Source organism: Triticum dicoccoides, chromosome 3A (assembly GCF_002162155.2).
Source record: "Triticum dicoccoides isolate Atlit2015 ecotype Zavitan chromosome 3A, WEW_v2.0, whole genome shotgun sequence".
Taxonomy (NCBI): Eukaryota; Viridiplantae; Streptophyta; class Magnoliopsida; order Poales; family Poaceae; genus Triticum; species Triticum dicoccoides.
This window is the reverse complement of record NC_041384.1, coordinates 194561483-194579031: the sequence shown is the minus strand read 5'-3', so window position 1 is coordinate 194579031 and position 17549 is coordinate 194561483. Positions and strand designations below refer to the sequence as shown.

Sequence of the window (17549 nt, the reverse complement as noted above, 5' to 3'; positions counted from 1 at the left end):
TTTTGCTTAATGTGGCATAACTTTTCATACCAAATGGATTTTTATCTATATTTACAAACTAGTCCCAACAATTTTATATAGACACCCTTTAATAAAAAATCAAAAACGCAATTAGGCCCCCATGGCCTGCGCGAGCAGAGCAGGACCCCATGGGTCTTGTCGCCGATGGGAGGGCGCGCATCGGGGTATGCGAGGAAGGCACCCGCGATGCAGCAAGCTGTGGAGGCTTAGGGCATCGGCTGGAGCGCAACCACATCAAGCTCCTTGGCCGGTCAACTACATCTTGTCGGGGGTGGCCTGCGGAGGGAGCGGAAGGAGTGGTGGCGGCCTGCGGAGGGGGAAGAGGGAGCGGCGGAGGCCTACAGATCGGGTGCCGCACGACGATGGTGGTGGCCTGCGGAGGAAGCGGCGACGATGACCGTGGAGGGAGCGGCAGCGCGGAGATAGTGGGAGCGACGACGCCGAGCTAGTGGGAGCCTGCGGAGGGAGCGGTGGTGGCCTGCAGATCCGGTGCCGGGCGACGACGGCGGCGCCGAACTAGTGGACATGCTTGTGCGAGGGGAGGGTCTGTTTTTTCTTTTTGAGGGAAGGGAAGGGTCTGGTTGGCATGGGAAAAAAAGTTGGGGGCTTTTTTGCTTTAAACCCAAACAGTTATGCCACGTAAGCAAAAAAGGACCCACATGTCATAAACGCGTTCAAACAAGCCTAATCTGTCGATCAATGTTATTTGCCAAAAGATTACGCAAGACGTGGTATTTTTTGCAAAAAAATATAGCGTAGTGTTTCTTGCAAACCTATCCTTCAAAGTGATGGTTTGTTACAATTTATACTCTAACTAAAGATACATACTAGTGCAAATCTGCTCACATCACAGAGGCAGGCCCGTCATAAGTTAGGAACTCCCATAATTTACTAGCTATCTTGCCAACTTTGCGTGGGTTAGTTTCAAAGATCCCCACCATTTAGGATTCACATATAAATTTGTTTGACTATTGAACGTGCGCAGGGTCAAACATTGAGCCAAGGACAAGGACCGGGCGACCGCCATGAAAGGAGACGCGGGTGGTGCGTGCTTCAAAAGGAGAGATGCCAGTGCCATGCCATTCTCATTCTCGTCACCATCAAGCACGATCTGAAATTTCTTGTTCCAGCAGCGAAGAAACATTAGAATACCATGGTCAAACAATGGCGCTACGTTCCAGGATTAGCCAGGAACTTGTCTATCCTTTCAACTGCTGTATCTCATGGCTGTCGCCGTCGATCATAGAAATATGGGGTGGAACGTCGCCGTCAATTTGGTACGGAAAGAGGCTACATGGATACGTACATGCATAGTACACGAGGGGAAAAGAAAAGAAGATACTTTACATGGCATGCATGTCTGCGCCTACCCGGATTTGATGCGCATTCAAGGCTCACAACTGTAGCCTACCGGGCATCGTCTTGCCTTGTGGGGTAATGGGGTTAAAGTAGACAGCTGGTAGTGTATGAGTACCCTAACCTAGTGATTAGTTTAGCGTGTCCTAGCTTGGTTTTCCTCCACCTACGCTAGGAAGCCTAACCGGAGCACCTTTTTCCCTCCAAATACTCGTCGTCTTCTTTGGGAGTAAGTTTTTCTGGATTATTCAATATGATAGTAAGGAGTTGTTCGGCAGTCCTCCCGCTCCCTGAAATCTCAGGATCTATGGAGCACCTCTTTCCCCGCTCTGTGATTTTCAACTGCTGCTCCACCAGCTCCGGAAGCAGAGTTGTGGAGCGGAGAGACTCCGAACAGGCGAGCGAGAAGTTGATACTTTTTTTTGAGGGAGCGAGAAGTTGATACTTAGGGGGGCTGTTAATAAATAAACTAAGCAGCAACTTGTCTATCCTGGAACTCCTGCTAAGCGCTGTCAAACTCACGCACGGAACGTTCTTAATTCTGGCATCTGGCAGTGAGTGCTCGGACTTGGAGGGAGCGTTTGACCGCGTTCACTGCTCTAGTCTAGTCCCCCTCCCCCCCACCTTCGAGCGCACGCTGCCAACGGAAAGAAAAGTAGTCACTCGCGCAGGCGGAAAAAGCAGCCAGCAGCAGCGGAGGCGCAAAAAGCGAAAACCACCCTCACCGCAGCAGCTCGGCTAGCCTCCAGGTCCAGCCCACCACGGCGAAAGGTGGAGGGAGGAGAGGGAAAACAAAGGGGACACAAATTCGCAGTGCCGGCTCCCCCAAAACCTAGCCCCTCCCCTCTCCCCGGCGTCCCATGTGCCCCGTGTCGCCGGCGCCCCGGCGCCAGCAGTAGATCGCCGCGCCGGGGATGGCGCGCCCCGGGCACGCCATGCGCCGCTCCGGCCGAGGTCAGTCTGCCAGCCCCCCTCGATCTGAGTCCACTCCAAGGTTGCGTTGGAGCACCGGAACCTGTTTGCTTTGCTTGGGTAGGAAATTCGGGCCGTGGCGCGATTATTTAGGGGGAGCGCCTTGAGGTTTAGCGCCGGAGGGACGCCCTCTGTGCTTTGTTGAGGTGACGGCGAGGTTTTTGGGCGGACGGGGCGGGTGCGTGGGACGCCCAATTCAGTGCTCGTGGCGGCGGCTGTTCTGGGATCTTAGTTTCCGCGCTTGTTTGGTAGCTCAATCTGGAGCTCGATTGGGGAGTCGTGGGAATGTCGGACTCACGGCTCGGTTCGGCATCGTGGGTAGGTCACTGGAGTGAGTCGAATTCAGGAATGCTTCAAGAGCTTAGATTGGCTGGTGCCATGAACCGTGCCTTGGATGTAACATTTGCTAGTTCTCTTTACTCGGAGACCCGCTACACTGCTTTTTCTGTCCCTTCTGTGTCAAAGGCTCTGCTTCTGTAGATATATTCATTGGTACAGAGAAGAACTATTTACTATTTTAAGGAATGCTTTGTTGGAAACCATCGATTTGGAATATACACAAGTGTGCCTGTTCTGTTTTTTTTTTTTTTTTTGAATATGAACTTGTTGCAGCCTCATTTCTCATCGATCTAGTTAATTTGTGTTACCTATAGATGGGTTTATGATCTTGATTCTTGAATAACATTTGGACCTGGCCAGTTTGATCTCTGTGCCTACTGTGTATTGTTTCTACTGGGCTGTTCGCACTAAATTCTGTAGATATGAGTGGATATCAATTAGTTGCATCTGTTTCTGTGCAATTTACAACATGCCTTTGTCTTGAGATGATGCTGACTGGTTAACTGTACTGTTTCTTGGCAGGACTGTTTGAAGATGCCCCAAGGAAACTATCATTTAATTTGTTGGTTGTTATATTGGCTCTGGAATTTATCAGTGAGACCAATTTGATTGCCAAAACATTGGCCCTAAAGGCTGACACTCCTGCTATGCCTCCTTCACAAGGATGGGGTCCAGTTCGGACCATGTTGTCCCAAACCAAAGTTGGCACAAGTGTTGCAATGCATCAGCATAGGCAAAAGAAGCTATATTCATCGCCATCTGCTCTGTCATCTGTGCATCCTCCTATCTCCGCACCGAGTTATAGCTCCATCTCTGGTGCTTCTGACCTCTCCTTGTATTCCTTGGACCTGTTCGATCCTTCGCTGCAGCATAACAGGCGCTTAGCAGAAGATGTTCCTGCTCATGAAAATGCTGCACCCCCTGATGCAGCTTCGAATACTAGTGCAGCTCCTTCTGGATTAGTACAGCCCCCAATATCTCCACACGATGGTAAGTTTTCCTAGAGCCTGAAATAATTTAATTTCAAATGATTTCATTACGTCAAACATGGCTCCAAATTATATAAAAGAAATGCATGTGTATTTTAATCTAATTTGGCATCCTCCTCATTTGAGGAAATAGCACCTCATGACTGATCATAGTACCAGTTGTTGTAAAATTATATAAGTTTGTTGGCTTTTGCTAATTCAAGCATTATAGTTTGGTGCATCAATTTGGAATGGTACTGATGAAATGAACTTTAGGATTGATAGCAGTTTCATAAATAATGAACAGTGATGGATAACATTGACGTCAATCATAGATACTTATGGTTTGTAGTACATCTTGATATTTGCTCTAGATACACTGTCAAACAGTTGATTCCGTTTTAATTCACTCTCTGTTTTACTAGGCTGTTGTGCTCCAAACATGGTACAAAGACGAGGGAGCCAGGACTGCCATTGTGTTTACCCAGTTAGAGTTGAGCTCTTCCTTCACAATGTTTCCTTGAATTCAAATTGGAGCAACGAATTTCTCGAGGAGCTCGCGTCGCAGCTCAGCTTGCGGGTTACACAGTTTGAGATTGTAAATTTCTATGTTGTTGGAACTTCTGGGCTAAATATGACAATGGACATAGCTCCCCACACTGGAAATAGTTTCTCATCTAATCAAGTTACTGCGATGAATTATTCTCTTAGCTCGCATACAGTTCGGATCAATCCGGTGCTGGTCGGGGATTACAATCTTATTAATTTAACGTGGTTCAGGCCATTGGGTCCAGCTCCTGGTAATCCTTTGTCATCTTGACCTTCTTTTACATGTTACAATGATGGTACATCTTTAGTGTCTACGGTAGAGAAAACTAGAATGCACTTCATTTTTAATTATTTTTGTCTGTATTGTGTAGTTTGGTTGGGAGATTGAAGAATATTTGCAGCTCATGATTTTGATGATACTAGTTATGTCCAATTACCTATGGTGTGAACTGTGAAGTACTCCCTCCGTTCCAAAATAATTGAAGTTCTAGGATTTTCCTAAGTTAAACTTTTTAAAATTTGACCAAATATATATAGAAATCATAAAGATCCATGATACCAAATATGAAAATTTATTTCATAATGAAACTAATGAAGTTGATTTGGTTTTGTAGATGTTGATATATTTTTATATAGACTCGGTCAAACTCAATGAAGTTTGACTTACGACAATTCTACAACTTCAATTATTTTGGAATGGAGGGAGTACCAACTTGTTAAAGTAGGAACCTTTTTGACTGATGTGTCAAAGAAGTACTACCTATGTTTCCAGAAACAAGCCAAGTTGACCAAAATTGTTGTAGCATTTGCTTTACAAATCTGCAATACCCAATCTACTGTCTTCCAAATTACCCTGGTTAACTCTAGCCATTTCTCCCACCCTCCCACCTTGTTATTTCTGTTTGCAATATTAATAAAGGGTTTTGGTCACTTGAATCTATAATATAATTCTAGGTGTGCATTATTTGGTAAAAAGTGCCAAGTATGTAGAAAAGGATGGATTATTTAAATATAAAAAGATAGTGTAGATAGGTGCTAGATATTCAACTTCTACCATGCCATGGAATTTTAATGCCCAACTCATTCGGTCCAAAAAGGAGGGAAAGGGAAAGCAAGCATGCAGCCTGTATATAACCTGGGGAGCCGCATTACACAATTAGCCACAGAGGGCACATGTAGATTACATATTGCTTTGCCTTCTAAAGAACTGGATTAAAATCTTTACATACTTTTCTGTGTTTGTTTAAAATCTTCAGATTACGGGTATTCCATCTGCAGAATGTGCCCTTTCTTTTCGTGTGTGTCTTATTTACTATTAGTCCCTCTTTAAAATTAAATTTCTCTCCTAACAGTGTTCTGTCTTCTGTTTCATTTTTTAGCTCCAGCATTCATGATATCACCTAAGGCATCTCCATCTACATCATCTGCCTTACCAAAAAGGAGTGACAACACCAGCAGTAGCAGGCACTTGAGCCTGATCACTGTCATTTGCATATGTATTGGTGCTCTAATTGGTGTCCTGGTGATTGTTCTATTTATTTGCTTCTGCACATTTAGGAATGGAAAGAAGAAGGCGCCTCCTGTTGAAACACGTATGTGTCGAGTTATCTAGTCCTTCCTTTATTCTTTGCATTTAAAAAAATAGTTTTATCTGTTTTATTTTATGTGATGTGATTAGATTATTTAAACTATGCTATATGCAACAACTTCCCAATTTTTGCATTATTGTCCATGCTCATCGTTTTGACTTCGTGCGTAGTTTTCCCCTTATTGAGATCAGTATATGAAGTTATTATGTCTGATACTAGGCTATTGCTTGAATGCTACACTGATCTTCAGTTGAAGCATCAGTATTGTTGATGGTAGAGATATTTTGTCCCTGGTTTGCTGGTGGACAACAACCATGATATTGGAACCCAAGCTATATGTAGGCTGGCAGAAAGAAAACCAGCTATGGTAGTTGATTGGCTGTCACTGACTAGTAGGTGCAGCCTTCAAATAATGGTTGTATGATACATGGAATTCACTCTTGGCCCAAAACTCACCCCTGTCCATCCTATTTTGCATTAACAGGAAGTGAGCAGATGCTACTCTAGGTCCCTATACTTGTTTCGAGCGGTCAAATAAGCTCCTATTATATCTAAGTCCCTGAACATGTTTAAGTAGATGTAGAGCAATTAGGTCCCAGATATACCAATGTGGCGGGACTTCCCTCTCCATGGAAGGGGTGACCAACATTATCGTGGATCTCAAGATCTAAGCCACCCTCACTGCTAATTTCATTCAGCCACAGACAAGGGCTGCTGTCACTATCACTCCTCCTGATCGCCCTTGTCATAAGATCTGAGAGGAGTTTGGTGTGCCGGTGAATAATAATCAATCTACCGTATCAGCACTCTAGTTCTGCATGGTACGTTTGGGGCCTAACATTTGTAAATTGTAACTATTACTGGATCAAATCACAGCATATTGGATCACGGCAGTGAAAGCATTGCAGAGAATTCTCCTAACCGTATTAGCATTGGGAGGATACTTTGAGATTCGGTTTCACTTACGCAAGCGCAATACATTTGAACTAACGTCTTCATGGCTTGTCATGTTAAGAGAAATGCATCTTTCTTACTTTTTTTAGGGTGACTTTCTTACATATTTGTGGACTGTGAAAGGTGATAATGTATTTCTGGTTGTAGTCGTGTGAAAATTATTAGATAAGATGGAAGCAGATACTTTACCCCTAACCCCCTATGATTCATTCAGATTCTTAGTTAATTTCAAATGATCCAGTTTTTGGTTTCTTTCCCAGTGTTTGTTACGTTTGTTTTCATAATCATGTTAATGTATATTAACGTTATCTGTTGTTCTGTAACAGCCAAGCAAAGGACACCAGATGCAGTATCTGCAGTTGAATCACTTCCTCGCCCCACAAGTACTAGGTTCCTTGCATATGAAGAACTTAAAGAAGCAACAAACAACTTTGAGGCTTCATGTGTGCTTGGGGAAGGTGGTTTTGGCCGTGTCTTTAAGGGGATACTAAGTGATGGCACTGCTGTTGCTATTAAGAAGCTTACTACTGGGGGGCACCAAGGAGATAAGGAGTTTCTAGTTGAAGTGGAGATGCTGAGCAGATTGCACCACCGCAATCTTGTGAAACTCATTGGATACTATAGCAACCGTGAATTGTCACAAAGCCTTCTTTGTTATGAGCTTGTTCCTAATGGAAGCCTAGAAGCTTGGCTTCATGGTATGGCTTGCCAACTTTTTCTTTCTGAACCATTGCTGCATAGTCCCCAATTTAGTTGCAACTGTAACTAATCTTTCATTAGATTATTTTTTAAATCTTATTGTAATTTCCTGATGTCCAAAACATGACTCTGACAGCATCTTTCATTTTACAGGCTCATTAGGCGCTGACTGCCCCTTGGATTGGGACACCAGAATGAAGATAGCACTTGATGCTGCAAGGGGATTAGCATACCTTCACGAGGATTCACAGCCTTGTGTAATCCACAGGGATTTCAAAGCTTCTAATATATTGCTTGAGAATGACTTTCATGCTAAAGTGTCTGATTTTGGTTTGGCCAAACAGGCGCCAGAAGGGCGCTTAAATTATCTTTCAACTCGTGTTATGGGAACTTTTGGGTAAGCTGAATGTGTTCTACCCTGAGCTACATCCAGCTATTTCTGTTCTGCTTTTGCTTTTATATGTCTGACGTGTTTTTCAGGTACGTAGCACCCGAGTATGCAATGACAGGACACTTAATTGTAAAAAGTGATGTATATAGCTATGGAGTTGTTCTACTTGAACTACTTACTGGGAGGAGGCCTGTGGACATGTCACAATCTTCGGGGCAGGAGAATCTAGTCACATGGGTTAGATTTCCTTCTATTCCATACCATCTTCGGTTATTTTTGCATTAGTCTCTTTTACTTACATCGGAGTACGAATCTGTCTATTACTATTTTAGTAACTATTGAGCAGCCAACTAGTTGTGAGTGTCCTAGGCATGAACAGTAGTGGTTTATTAATGCCAAAGGCAGCTGGGACAAAACAAGACGGGTAGGCATTAAATCACTGGTGGATGGAAAGCAAAACATTACGCATAACTAGTTGAGTGTTCTACTCACCAACACAGACTGTTGTTATGTTCTGTATCTAGCTTGAGTGACTAGGCTTTGGGTATACTTATTAATGAAGTGACTAGACTTTGTGTATGGTTAGGCTTTGTAAAACAGACTGTTGTTATGTTCTGTATCTAGCTTGAGTGACTAGGCTTTGGGTATGCTTATTAATGAAGTGACTAGACTTTGGGTATGGTTATTAATGAAATTTCAATGTAATCCTTGTCCACAACACTGACAATTATTCGTATGTTTCTTAGTTGCCTTCTGTGGCTTAGTTTCGCAGGAGGCTAGTTCATTAAACCTCAACATTTTGTGTATCTGTATAACTGATTATCAATAAGTATAAAGAGCATATGATGTTACACTTGTGTAATAATGATGTTATTTTTGCTCGACTAACCACAGACACGGCCAGTTCTTCGGGATAAAGATAGGCTACAGGAACTAGCTGACCCCAAGCTTGGTGGACAATATCCGAAAGATGATTTTGTGAGGGTGTGCACAATCGCAGCAGCCTGTGTTTCCCCGGAGGCGAACCAAAGGCCAACGATGGGCGAGGTGGTGCAGTCACTTAAGATGGTGCAACGCTCCAAGGAGTTCCAGGAATCTGTACCGACACCGCCCGCTTGTCCTAATGCCCGGCATACTGCAACGACCTATGAATCTGATGGCACTTCATCCATGTTCTCATCCGGGCCCTTCTCAGGCCTCAGCCCCTTTGAGACTGAAAACATGTCAAGAACGGCGGTTTTCTCGGAAGATCTTCACGAAGGTAGATGATCTTGGGGGTGGTTGGTGAGTAGATGTTTAAGGTAGAGCCTCTAACCGCCCATTCAAAGGCTGGTGGTGTTAATGACCTGGCCGGTCATCGGGAAGCAGTACCTGTAAATTCCATTTTTCGTCACCACCTGCAAAAGACTAGTAGATCGTCACAACATTTGATGGCTTTGTACCAATGAAATGATTTTGCTCGAGGTTTCTGTCCCTAGGTCCTGGCTCATGTTGACACAGTTTAGGCGTGTGTTGGACCTTTTTTGTGGTGCTTGTTGTCAACTTGAGTTGCAACAGGAAGTGGAAGCTATCTGCAGCAGATTTCTGTTGCGTGTGTGGGGAACTGTGGAGTGGAGATCTCCGGAACCTCTGCGCGCGTCCGGTGTACCGGCCTGCCTGCACACGGTGATGTAGTACCGGAGCGGCGACGTGAGGGAGTTTTGTGAAAGCAAAATGATTTCCTGAACAAGCGGGTGTCCTCCAGGCTCCAGCCATGGATGCATGGCATGGCTCCCGGCAAATGCTCCCACTCCCCACACTCTCGTCTTCAGCGCCCCTTCTCCCGCGGTCAAACACTCCCTTTCTTCCCTTTCACCACTAACCTCTCGATCGCCTCTGTATCGCCCCACCTCACTGCTCCCTCCCTCCCTCTCTAGATCGAGATGGCCATGACTGGGCTGCTCGCGCTTCTCGTCGCGGCCGGGGCCGCGGTTGCGGCGGACGCCAAGCCGTACAGCCCGACGGACTCCATCCTGCTCAACTGCGGTTCCACGGCGGACGGCCTTGACGCGGACGGGCGCAAGTGGCTGGCGGACACCAACAACAACATGTGGCTGGGCGACTCCGGCAAGTCGTCCCTGATGGCGGCGGCGGACGAGCTGGACTCGTCGCTGCCGTCGACGATCCCCTACATGACGGCGCGCGTCTTCACGGTGGACACGGTGTACAACTTCACGGTGAACCCCAAGGACCGGCACTGGCTCCGCCTCCACTTCTACCCGTCGTCCTACAACGGGATCGCGCCCGAGGACTTCCGCTTCTCCGTCTCCACCTCCACGGGCCTCACCCTCCTCCGCAACTTCAGCGTGTGGGTCACCACCAAGGCGCTCACCCAGGCCTACATCGTCCGGGAGTTCTCGCTCCCGCGGACGCCCGCGGGGTTCATCGCCGTCACCTTCACCCCCACGCCCACGCCCATGACCAACGTCACCTACGCCTACATCAACGGCCTGGAGCTCATCTCCATGCCCGACATCTTCGAGGACCCCGCCACCATGGTGGGCTTCGCCGACCAGACCGTTGACATCGCCGCCTCCTCCTTCCAGACCATGTACCGCTTCAACATCGGCGGGGGTTACATCCCGCCCTCCAACGACTCCGGCCTCGCCCGCTCCTGGTTCGACGACACGCCCTACGTCTTCGGCGTCATGCAGGGGGTCAGCTACACGGCCGGCCCCCGCTTCCACGTCAAGTACCCCACCGAGGCGTCCGAGTACGCCGCCCCCGTCGAGGTCTACCTCGGCACCCGCTCCATGGGCTCCGACCCGCGCGTCAACCAGAACTACAACCTCACCTGGACCATGGAGGTGGACGGCAACTTCACCTACGTCGTCCGCCTCCACTTCTGCGAGCTCCTGCTCAACAGGCCCAATCAGCGCGCCTTCGACATCTACATCAACAACAAGACGGCGCAGTCCGACGCCGACGTCATCGAGATGACGTCCGAGCGTGGCGTGCCCGTGTACAAGGACTTCGCCGTGCACATGGCCGACGACCCCGGGGATGAGGTCATGTGGGTGGCCATGCACCCCTCCGTGGCGCTCAGGCCCCAGTTCTACGACGCCATCCTCAACGGCCTCGAGGTCTTCAAGCTCAACGACAGCGCCGCCAACCTGGCCGCGCCGGACCCCGTACCGTCCAAGATGCTCGCGGAGGCGGAGCTGAGCGAGAGTGAGAAGGAAAGGTCCAAGAAGTCCAAGGACCAGGCAAACATGGCGACGGTCATAGGTGGCACGGCGGGCGGCGCCGCTGCGGTGGGGATCGTCGCGGCCATCTGCCTGGTGGTCTACCACAACAAGAAGAACAGGGAGCTCACCGGCAGCGACTCGCACAACTCCGGCTGGCTGCCCATGTACCACTCTACAACCAGCGGCAAGTCGTCCGGCCACCTCGCGGCGAACCTGGCGGGCATGTGCCGGCACTTCTCCATCGCGGAGATAAAGACGGCGACCAAGAACTTCAGCGAGTCGCTGGTGATCGGCGTGGGCGGGTTCGGGAAGGTGTACCGCGGCGTGGTGGACGGCGACACCAAGGTGGCCATCAAGCGGTCCAACCCGTCGTCGGAGCAGGGCGCGCTGGAGTTCCAGACGGAGATCGAGATGCTGTCCAAGCTGCGGCACCGGCACCTCGTCTCCCTCATCGGCTTCTGCGAGGAGAGCAACGAGATGGTCCTCGTCTACGACTACATGGAGCACGGCACGCTGCGGGAGCACCTCTACAACAAGGGCAGCAACCCGCCGCTGTCGTGGCGGCACCGCCTCGACATCTGTATCGGCGCCGCGCGGGGTTTGCACTACCTCCACACCGGCGCCAAGTACACCATCATCCACCGCGACGTCAAGACCACCAACATCCTCGTGGACGAGAACTGGGTCGCCAAGGTCTCCGACTTCGGCCTCTCCAAGTCCGGCTCCTCCACGGTGAACCAGGCGCACGTCAGCACCATGGTCAAGGGGAGCTTCGGATACCTCGACCCGGAGTACTTCCGGCGGCAGCAGCTCACCGACAAGTCGGACGTCTACTCCTTCGGCGTCGTGCTGTTCGAGGTGCTCATGGCGCGGCCGGCGCTGAGCCCGCAGCTGCCGCGGGACCAGGTCAGCCTCGCCGACTATGCGCTCAGCTGCCAGCGGAAGGGCACCCTGCCGGACGTCGTCGACCCGACCATCAAGGACCAGATCGCGCCAGAGTGCCTCATCAAGTTCGCCGAGACGGCGGAGAAGTGCCTAGCCGACCAAGGCTTGGAGCGGCCGTCCATGGGCGACGTGCTGTGGAACCTCGAGTTCGCGATGCAGCTGCAGGACGCGTTCGACGGCGCTAGCGGGCGACGGCAGGCCCAAGACGACGGGAGCGGCAGTGGGCGCCCGGTGCTCGAGCCCAGCAACAGCTATGGGAGCACCGCTAGCGTAACGACGATCGGGACGTCGTCCACGTCCAGGGCGCACGACGCTTGCGTCGTAATAGAGGAGGAGGACGACGACATAACCAACCGCGCGGCCTTCTCGCAGCTCGTGCAACCCACCGGGCGGTGACACGAGCCGAGCGGCTCCCTGTTTCCACGGGGCCGTGAAGCGTGAAGAGTGAAGAGAGTGTGCTATGTGTTGTGTTGTCGGTGCTAAATTTTGAGATTCTCTTTAGTACGTAGATCAATGTAAGTTCCAAGGACATGGAGATTTTGATAACTAGAAGCAGACATTAGAGTTTCACTCAGTGTTCATGTAGCTAAGGTACTAGAGAATACAGATGGTTTCACTGGAATTTAATCAAGGATCCATCTAAAACACATCTAGATGACTTCACCATGTTTGCAGCCCTCCTGATCGTTCTGTTTTTTCTCTCGTTTGCTTGTTTGTCACCCGGGCCTTCCCTCCCTTTGGCCCTCATCCTTTTTGTTTGTCGCTTCCAGGACTGGGAAACCCCTCCCCCTCCCCCACTCGCCCCTACCCTTTTGGATAGCTGGTGGGTTTTCTCTGATTGACTCTTTCGCCAATATTTTTTATTTATTTCAAAAATATTCTCCGTGAATTTTCAGGTCATTCCGAGAACTTTTATTTCTACACAAAAATAACACCAAGTCAATTCTGCTGAAAACAACGTCAGTCCGGGTTACTTTCATTCAAATCATGTAAATTAGAGTCCAAAACAAGGGCAAAAGAGTTTGGAAGTAGATACGATGAAGACGTATCACTTCCTTTTCCCCCAAAAAATATTTTGGTCATTTGTTTTTCACAGCCCGTAGCGCTCCCGTATCGGCGACGAGGATTCATCGGGCGGGCTTCCTCCGCCTAGCGGGTCAGGGGAGCGTCTGCTCCCTTCTCCTGCCCACGACGGGTTGAGGAAGGCGACTTCTCAACAGGCCCCGCCTATGCTTACTGTGGGGGATGGCGCTAGCGTCCCTATGGTCGAGGTTGAAACTTCGACCACCAAAGACCCGCTAGAGAAGGACCCCTTCACCAAGGAAGGGGAAACACTGGAGCAGTTGGCGACCTCGGCCCCCATCGAGCTGACGTCACCACGAAGAGGGCCGAGGTGACCCGAACACCCCTACCTACAAGCAGGCGGGCATCCATGGGGTGGCCCGAAGAGATGGAGGTGTCCTCGATGGGCTCCTCCATTGTCGCTGAGCACCGCGTCTTTCTAGGCGCGGCGCTGAGAAATTTCTTGTCCGCGGAGACTAGAATAAGGGAGGCCTTCAAGGGCCTCTATGAAGGCTTTGAGGTAAGTTTTGAGCATCTCTTAGAATTGCGTCGACGCTTAGAGCTTTTAGCACTAGATGTGCCCAACAACCCTTAGCAGACAAGTAAAAAAAATTGTCCAAAGACTTAAGCCACCGCAGACACATATCGCAAGTGTATAACCACAGTAGCCCCCGAGACCTGAGTTAGATTCAAAGATCTTACTCAGGGCTCTTAGAGATAATGAAAATTTTATACGAGCGAATGCACACTAGCCCCTGAGACCCTGATCGGATTGACAAAGCCGACCAGGGGATAGATATCATTCGAGGTAGCTAACCATGTCTTTTGCATGCTTCTGCCTTGGCTTTGGCATCCAACTCGAGAGAATTGGAAGAGCTGAGCTTGATCGGTCCGAGAAGGACATGGATCTGCTCAAGAAGCAGATGGAGCAGGCTCAAGGTAAATACCAAGACCTTAAGTACCATAAAACTGTACTTAAATGATGATGTGGATTCTAAATCATATATGAATATGCATGTAACTTCCACCTCGAAGCTTGAAACGCTCCAGTCCGAGCTGCAAAAAGCTCGGCAGGAGGCCGAGCAGCAAAAGGCCGCGGCAAAGCAAGCCGGTGAAGAGCTGACCAAGGAGAAAGAGGCCAACGAAAAGCATGTGGCCCAGGTTGTGGAGGTCGAGGAAGACCTGAAAGGGTTGTACGGTCAGTGTGACGCTCTTCAGGAAGAGAAGAAGAAACTAACCTCCGAGCTCGAGACGACGAGTTCGGCCTGTAAGGAGGCTATGACCCAGGCTCGGGCGGACCGCAAGGAGCTTCAGCAAGTGAAACAAATTGCCGCTGGTAAGCCATACCTTCTTCGCTCTGTTTTTTATGACATCGGAGTTGCCCATCTTACGCAAATCTAGCGCTCTTCAGAGGCCTTTAGGGACCTGCCGCGGAGTGCTTCGGATGCCGGCTTCTACTATGCTGCCAGTCCTGGTGACTCCTTGGAGAAGGTATTCTAGGCTCAATTCCAGGCGCCAGAGCATGCGCCTCTTCTGAACAATCAGCTGAAGCAGCTGATGGAGATGTTCTTGTAGGATCGAAAGTATGTCTAGAGGGGGGTGATTAGACTACTTGACCAAATAAAAACTTAACCTTTTCCCAATTTTAGTTCTTGGCAGATTTTAGCTATTTTAGGACAAGTCAAGCAATCATCACACAATTCAAGCAAGCATGCAAAGAGTATATTGGCAGCGGAAAGTAAAGCATGCAACTTGCAAGAATGTAAAGGGAATGGTTTGGATAATTCAAACGCAATTGGAGACACTGATGTTTTTCCCGTGGTTCGGATAGGTGGTGCTATCCTACATCCACGTTGATGGAGACTTCAACCCACGAAGGGTAACGGTTGCGAGAGTCCACGGAGGGCTCCACCCACAAAGGGTAACGGTTGCGCGAGTCCACACACGGCTCCATCCACAAAGGATCCACGAAGAAGCAACCACCCACAAAGGGTCCACGAAGAAGAAACCTTGTCTATCCCACCATGGCCATCGCCCACACAGGACTTGCCTCACTAGCGGTAGATCTTCACGAAGTAGGCGATCTCCTTGCCCTTACAAACTCCTTGGTTCAACTCCACAATCTTGTCGGAGGCTCCCAAGTGACACCTAGCCAATCTAGGAGACACCACTCTCCAAGAAGTAACAAATGGTGTGTAGGTAATGAACTCCTTGCTCTTGCGCTTCAAATGATAGTCTCCCCAACACTCAACTCTCTCTCATAGGATTTGGATTTTGTGGAAAGAAGATTTGAGTGGAAAGAAACTTGGAGAGGCTAGATATCAAGATTCATATGGTAGGAATGGAATATCTTGGTCTCAACACATGAGTAGGTGGTTCTCTCTCAGAACATATGAGTTGGAATGGTGTATGTGTTCTGATGGCTCTCTCTTCGAATGAAGAGGAGGTGGAGGGGTATATATAGCCTCCACACAAAATCCAACAGTTACACACAGTTTTCCAATCTCGGTGGGACCGAATCAATAAACTCGGTCGGACCGAAAATGTAAACCTAGTGACCGTTAGAGATTTTCGGTGGGACTGACATGCAACTCGGTAGGACCGATATGGTTAGGGTTTGGGCATAACGTAATCTCGGTGAGACCGATTACACAAACTCGGTGAGACCGAATTTGGTAATTAGCTAACCAGAGAGTTGGTCAGGCAAACTCGATGGGACCGATTCGCTCTTTCGGTGAGACCGAAAAGTTACGAAAGGGAAACAGAGAGTTTGCAATCCCATCTCGGTGAGACCGAGATCCCTATCGGTAGAACCGAATTGCTAGGGTTTGGCAGTGGCTTATGACAAGTGAAACTCGGTGGCGCCGGATAGGAAGAATCGGTAGGACCGAGTTTGGCTTAGGGTTTAGGTCAAATGTGGATATGGGAAAGTAGTTGAGGGTTTTGGAGCATATCACTAAGCACATGAAGCAAGAGGCTCATTAAGCAACACCTCATCCCTCCTTGATAGTATTGGCTTTTCCTAAAGACTCAATGTGATCTTGGATCACTAAAATATAAAATGAAGAGTCTTGAGCTTTTGAGCTTGAGCCAATCCATTGTCCTTAGCATTTTGAGGGTTCCACTTTCACATCCATGCCATGCCAATCATTGAGCTTTCCTGAAATAATCATCTTGGAATAGCATTAGCTCAATGAGCTATATGTTGTTATGAATTACCAAAACCGCCTAGGGATAGTTGCACTTTCAATCTCCCCCTTTTTGGTAATTGATGACAACATATAGATCAAAGCTTCGACAAATGATAATAAGCATGAAATATATCATCGCTTTGAGAAGTATGTGATAAGTAAGAGCTCCCCCTAAGTTTGTGCATATTTAAAATTTGCTTTGGACTGCAAATGCACAAGGAGTTAGAGTCATGGGTTACTCTTCCATGTCACATACATCTTGGTGGAGCGCTTAAAATGATAAGAATGAAATACATGCACTCATCACCAAGAATAGTGAATGATTACATAAGATAGATAAGATAATAGCATTAAGCAAGCATTAAGTGTAGCTTATGATCAAACACATGATCATCAATGTCTCACAAGAAATGACATAGTATCTCAAGCACTCAAAAGCAAACAAGTTCGAAAAACCACCAAATAAAGCAAGAGAGAGAAAAACAACACTCTATCTCTCTCGAAGCCTATGATCTATACATCTTCTCCCCCTTTGGCAACAAGTTACCAAAAAGTTCCTAGAAAATGCATAGTGCTAGATCGACGCTCAGGCTTGATCTTCTGGTGGTGGTGGAGTCCGGATCACTCCAAGGACGAAGGCTTCTGTAGATGCTGAAGTAGACGCTGGAGTTGGAGCTGAAGTAGATGCTGGAGCTGGTGGAACTGAAGCTGTAGCTGGTGCAGAAGTGGTGGCTCTTGTGTCAGCAACTGGCACGGCAGACGACCTCGGACCTCGTGGCACTCTGGCAAAGGCATGAGTGGTAGTCCTGCCTCTCCTCTCCTGCATGTCATCCTGGAGCTGCTCCACTGCAGTCTGAATCTCTGTCACCTTGACATCCAAGTCATAGAACTTTTGTTCCATGATCCTCTCTAAGCTTGCCTGGTTCTGAGTTAGGGTGGCTAGTCCTTTCTCAATCCACAGGGTGGATGCAATCAGGTAACCAAGCTGCTCTTGTTTAGTTTTCAAGAAATACTCAGATGCCTCCTCTTGAGTTGGCATCTTGGCAGCTTTCTCCTTCCTTGCCTTCTCCTTCTTTGCTTGTGCTTGGGCAGACGATGGCTCATTCTCAGTCATGACAACTTGATTGTCCTCAAAATCTGGACGGATGGGCAGGTGTTCCTTGTCCAATAAATATATGCCCGTGCCCATCTTAGAGTTGATGAGCTCCTGAATTTGAGGTGCATATCCACAGCTCCTCTTCTGATCTGCTGCAGTCCTCTTGATAGTCTCTACTATGAGGCTCATG

General features: G+C 48.4%; 1 protein-coding gene across 1 annotated transcript; it reads left to right on the top strand.

Annotated features, from left to right (window-relative positions):
* The first annotated feature begins 5245 nt into the window (after positions 1–5245).
* LOC119267829 (receptor-like protein kinase ANXUR1) lies at positions 5246–12440 on the top strand. The gene is made up of 7 exons (XM_037549266.1): positions 5246–5312; positions 5579–5797; positions 7075–7446; positions 7601–7844; positions 7928–8075; positions 8733–9098; positions 9800–12440. The coding sequence occupies exons 1-7, from the start codon at positions 5261–5263 to the stop codon at positions 12404–12406; spliced, it is 4008 nt and encodes a 1335-aa protein (XP_037405163.1). The 5' UTR covers positions 5246–5260; the 3' UTR covers positions 12407–12440.
* Positions 12441–17549: the final 5109 nt, after the last annotated feature.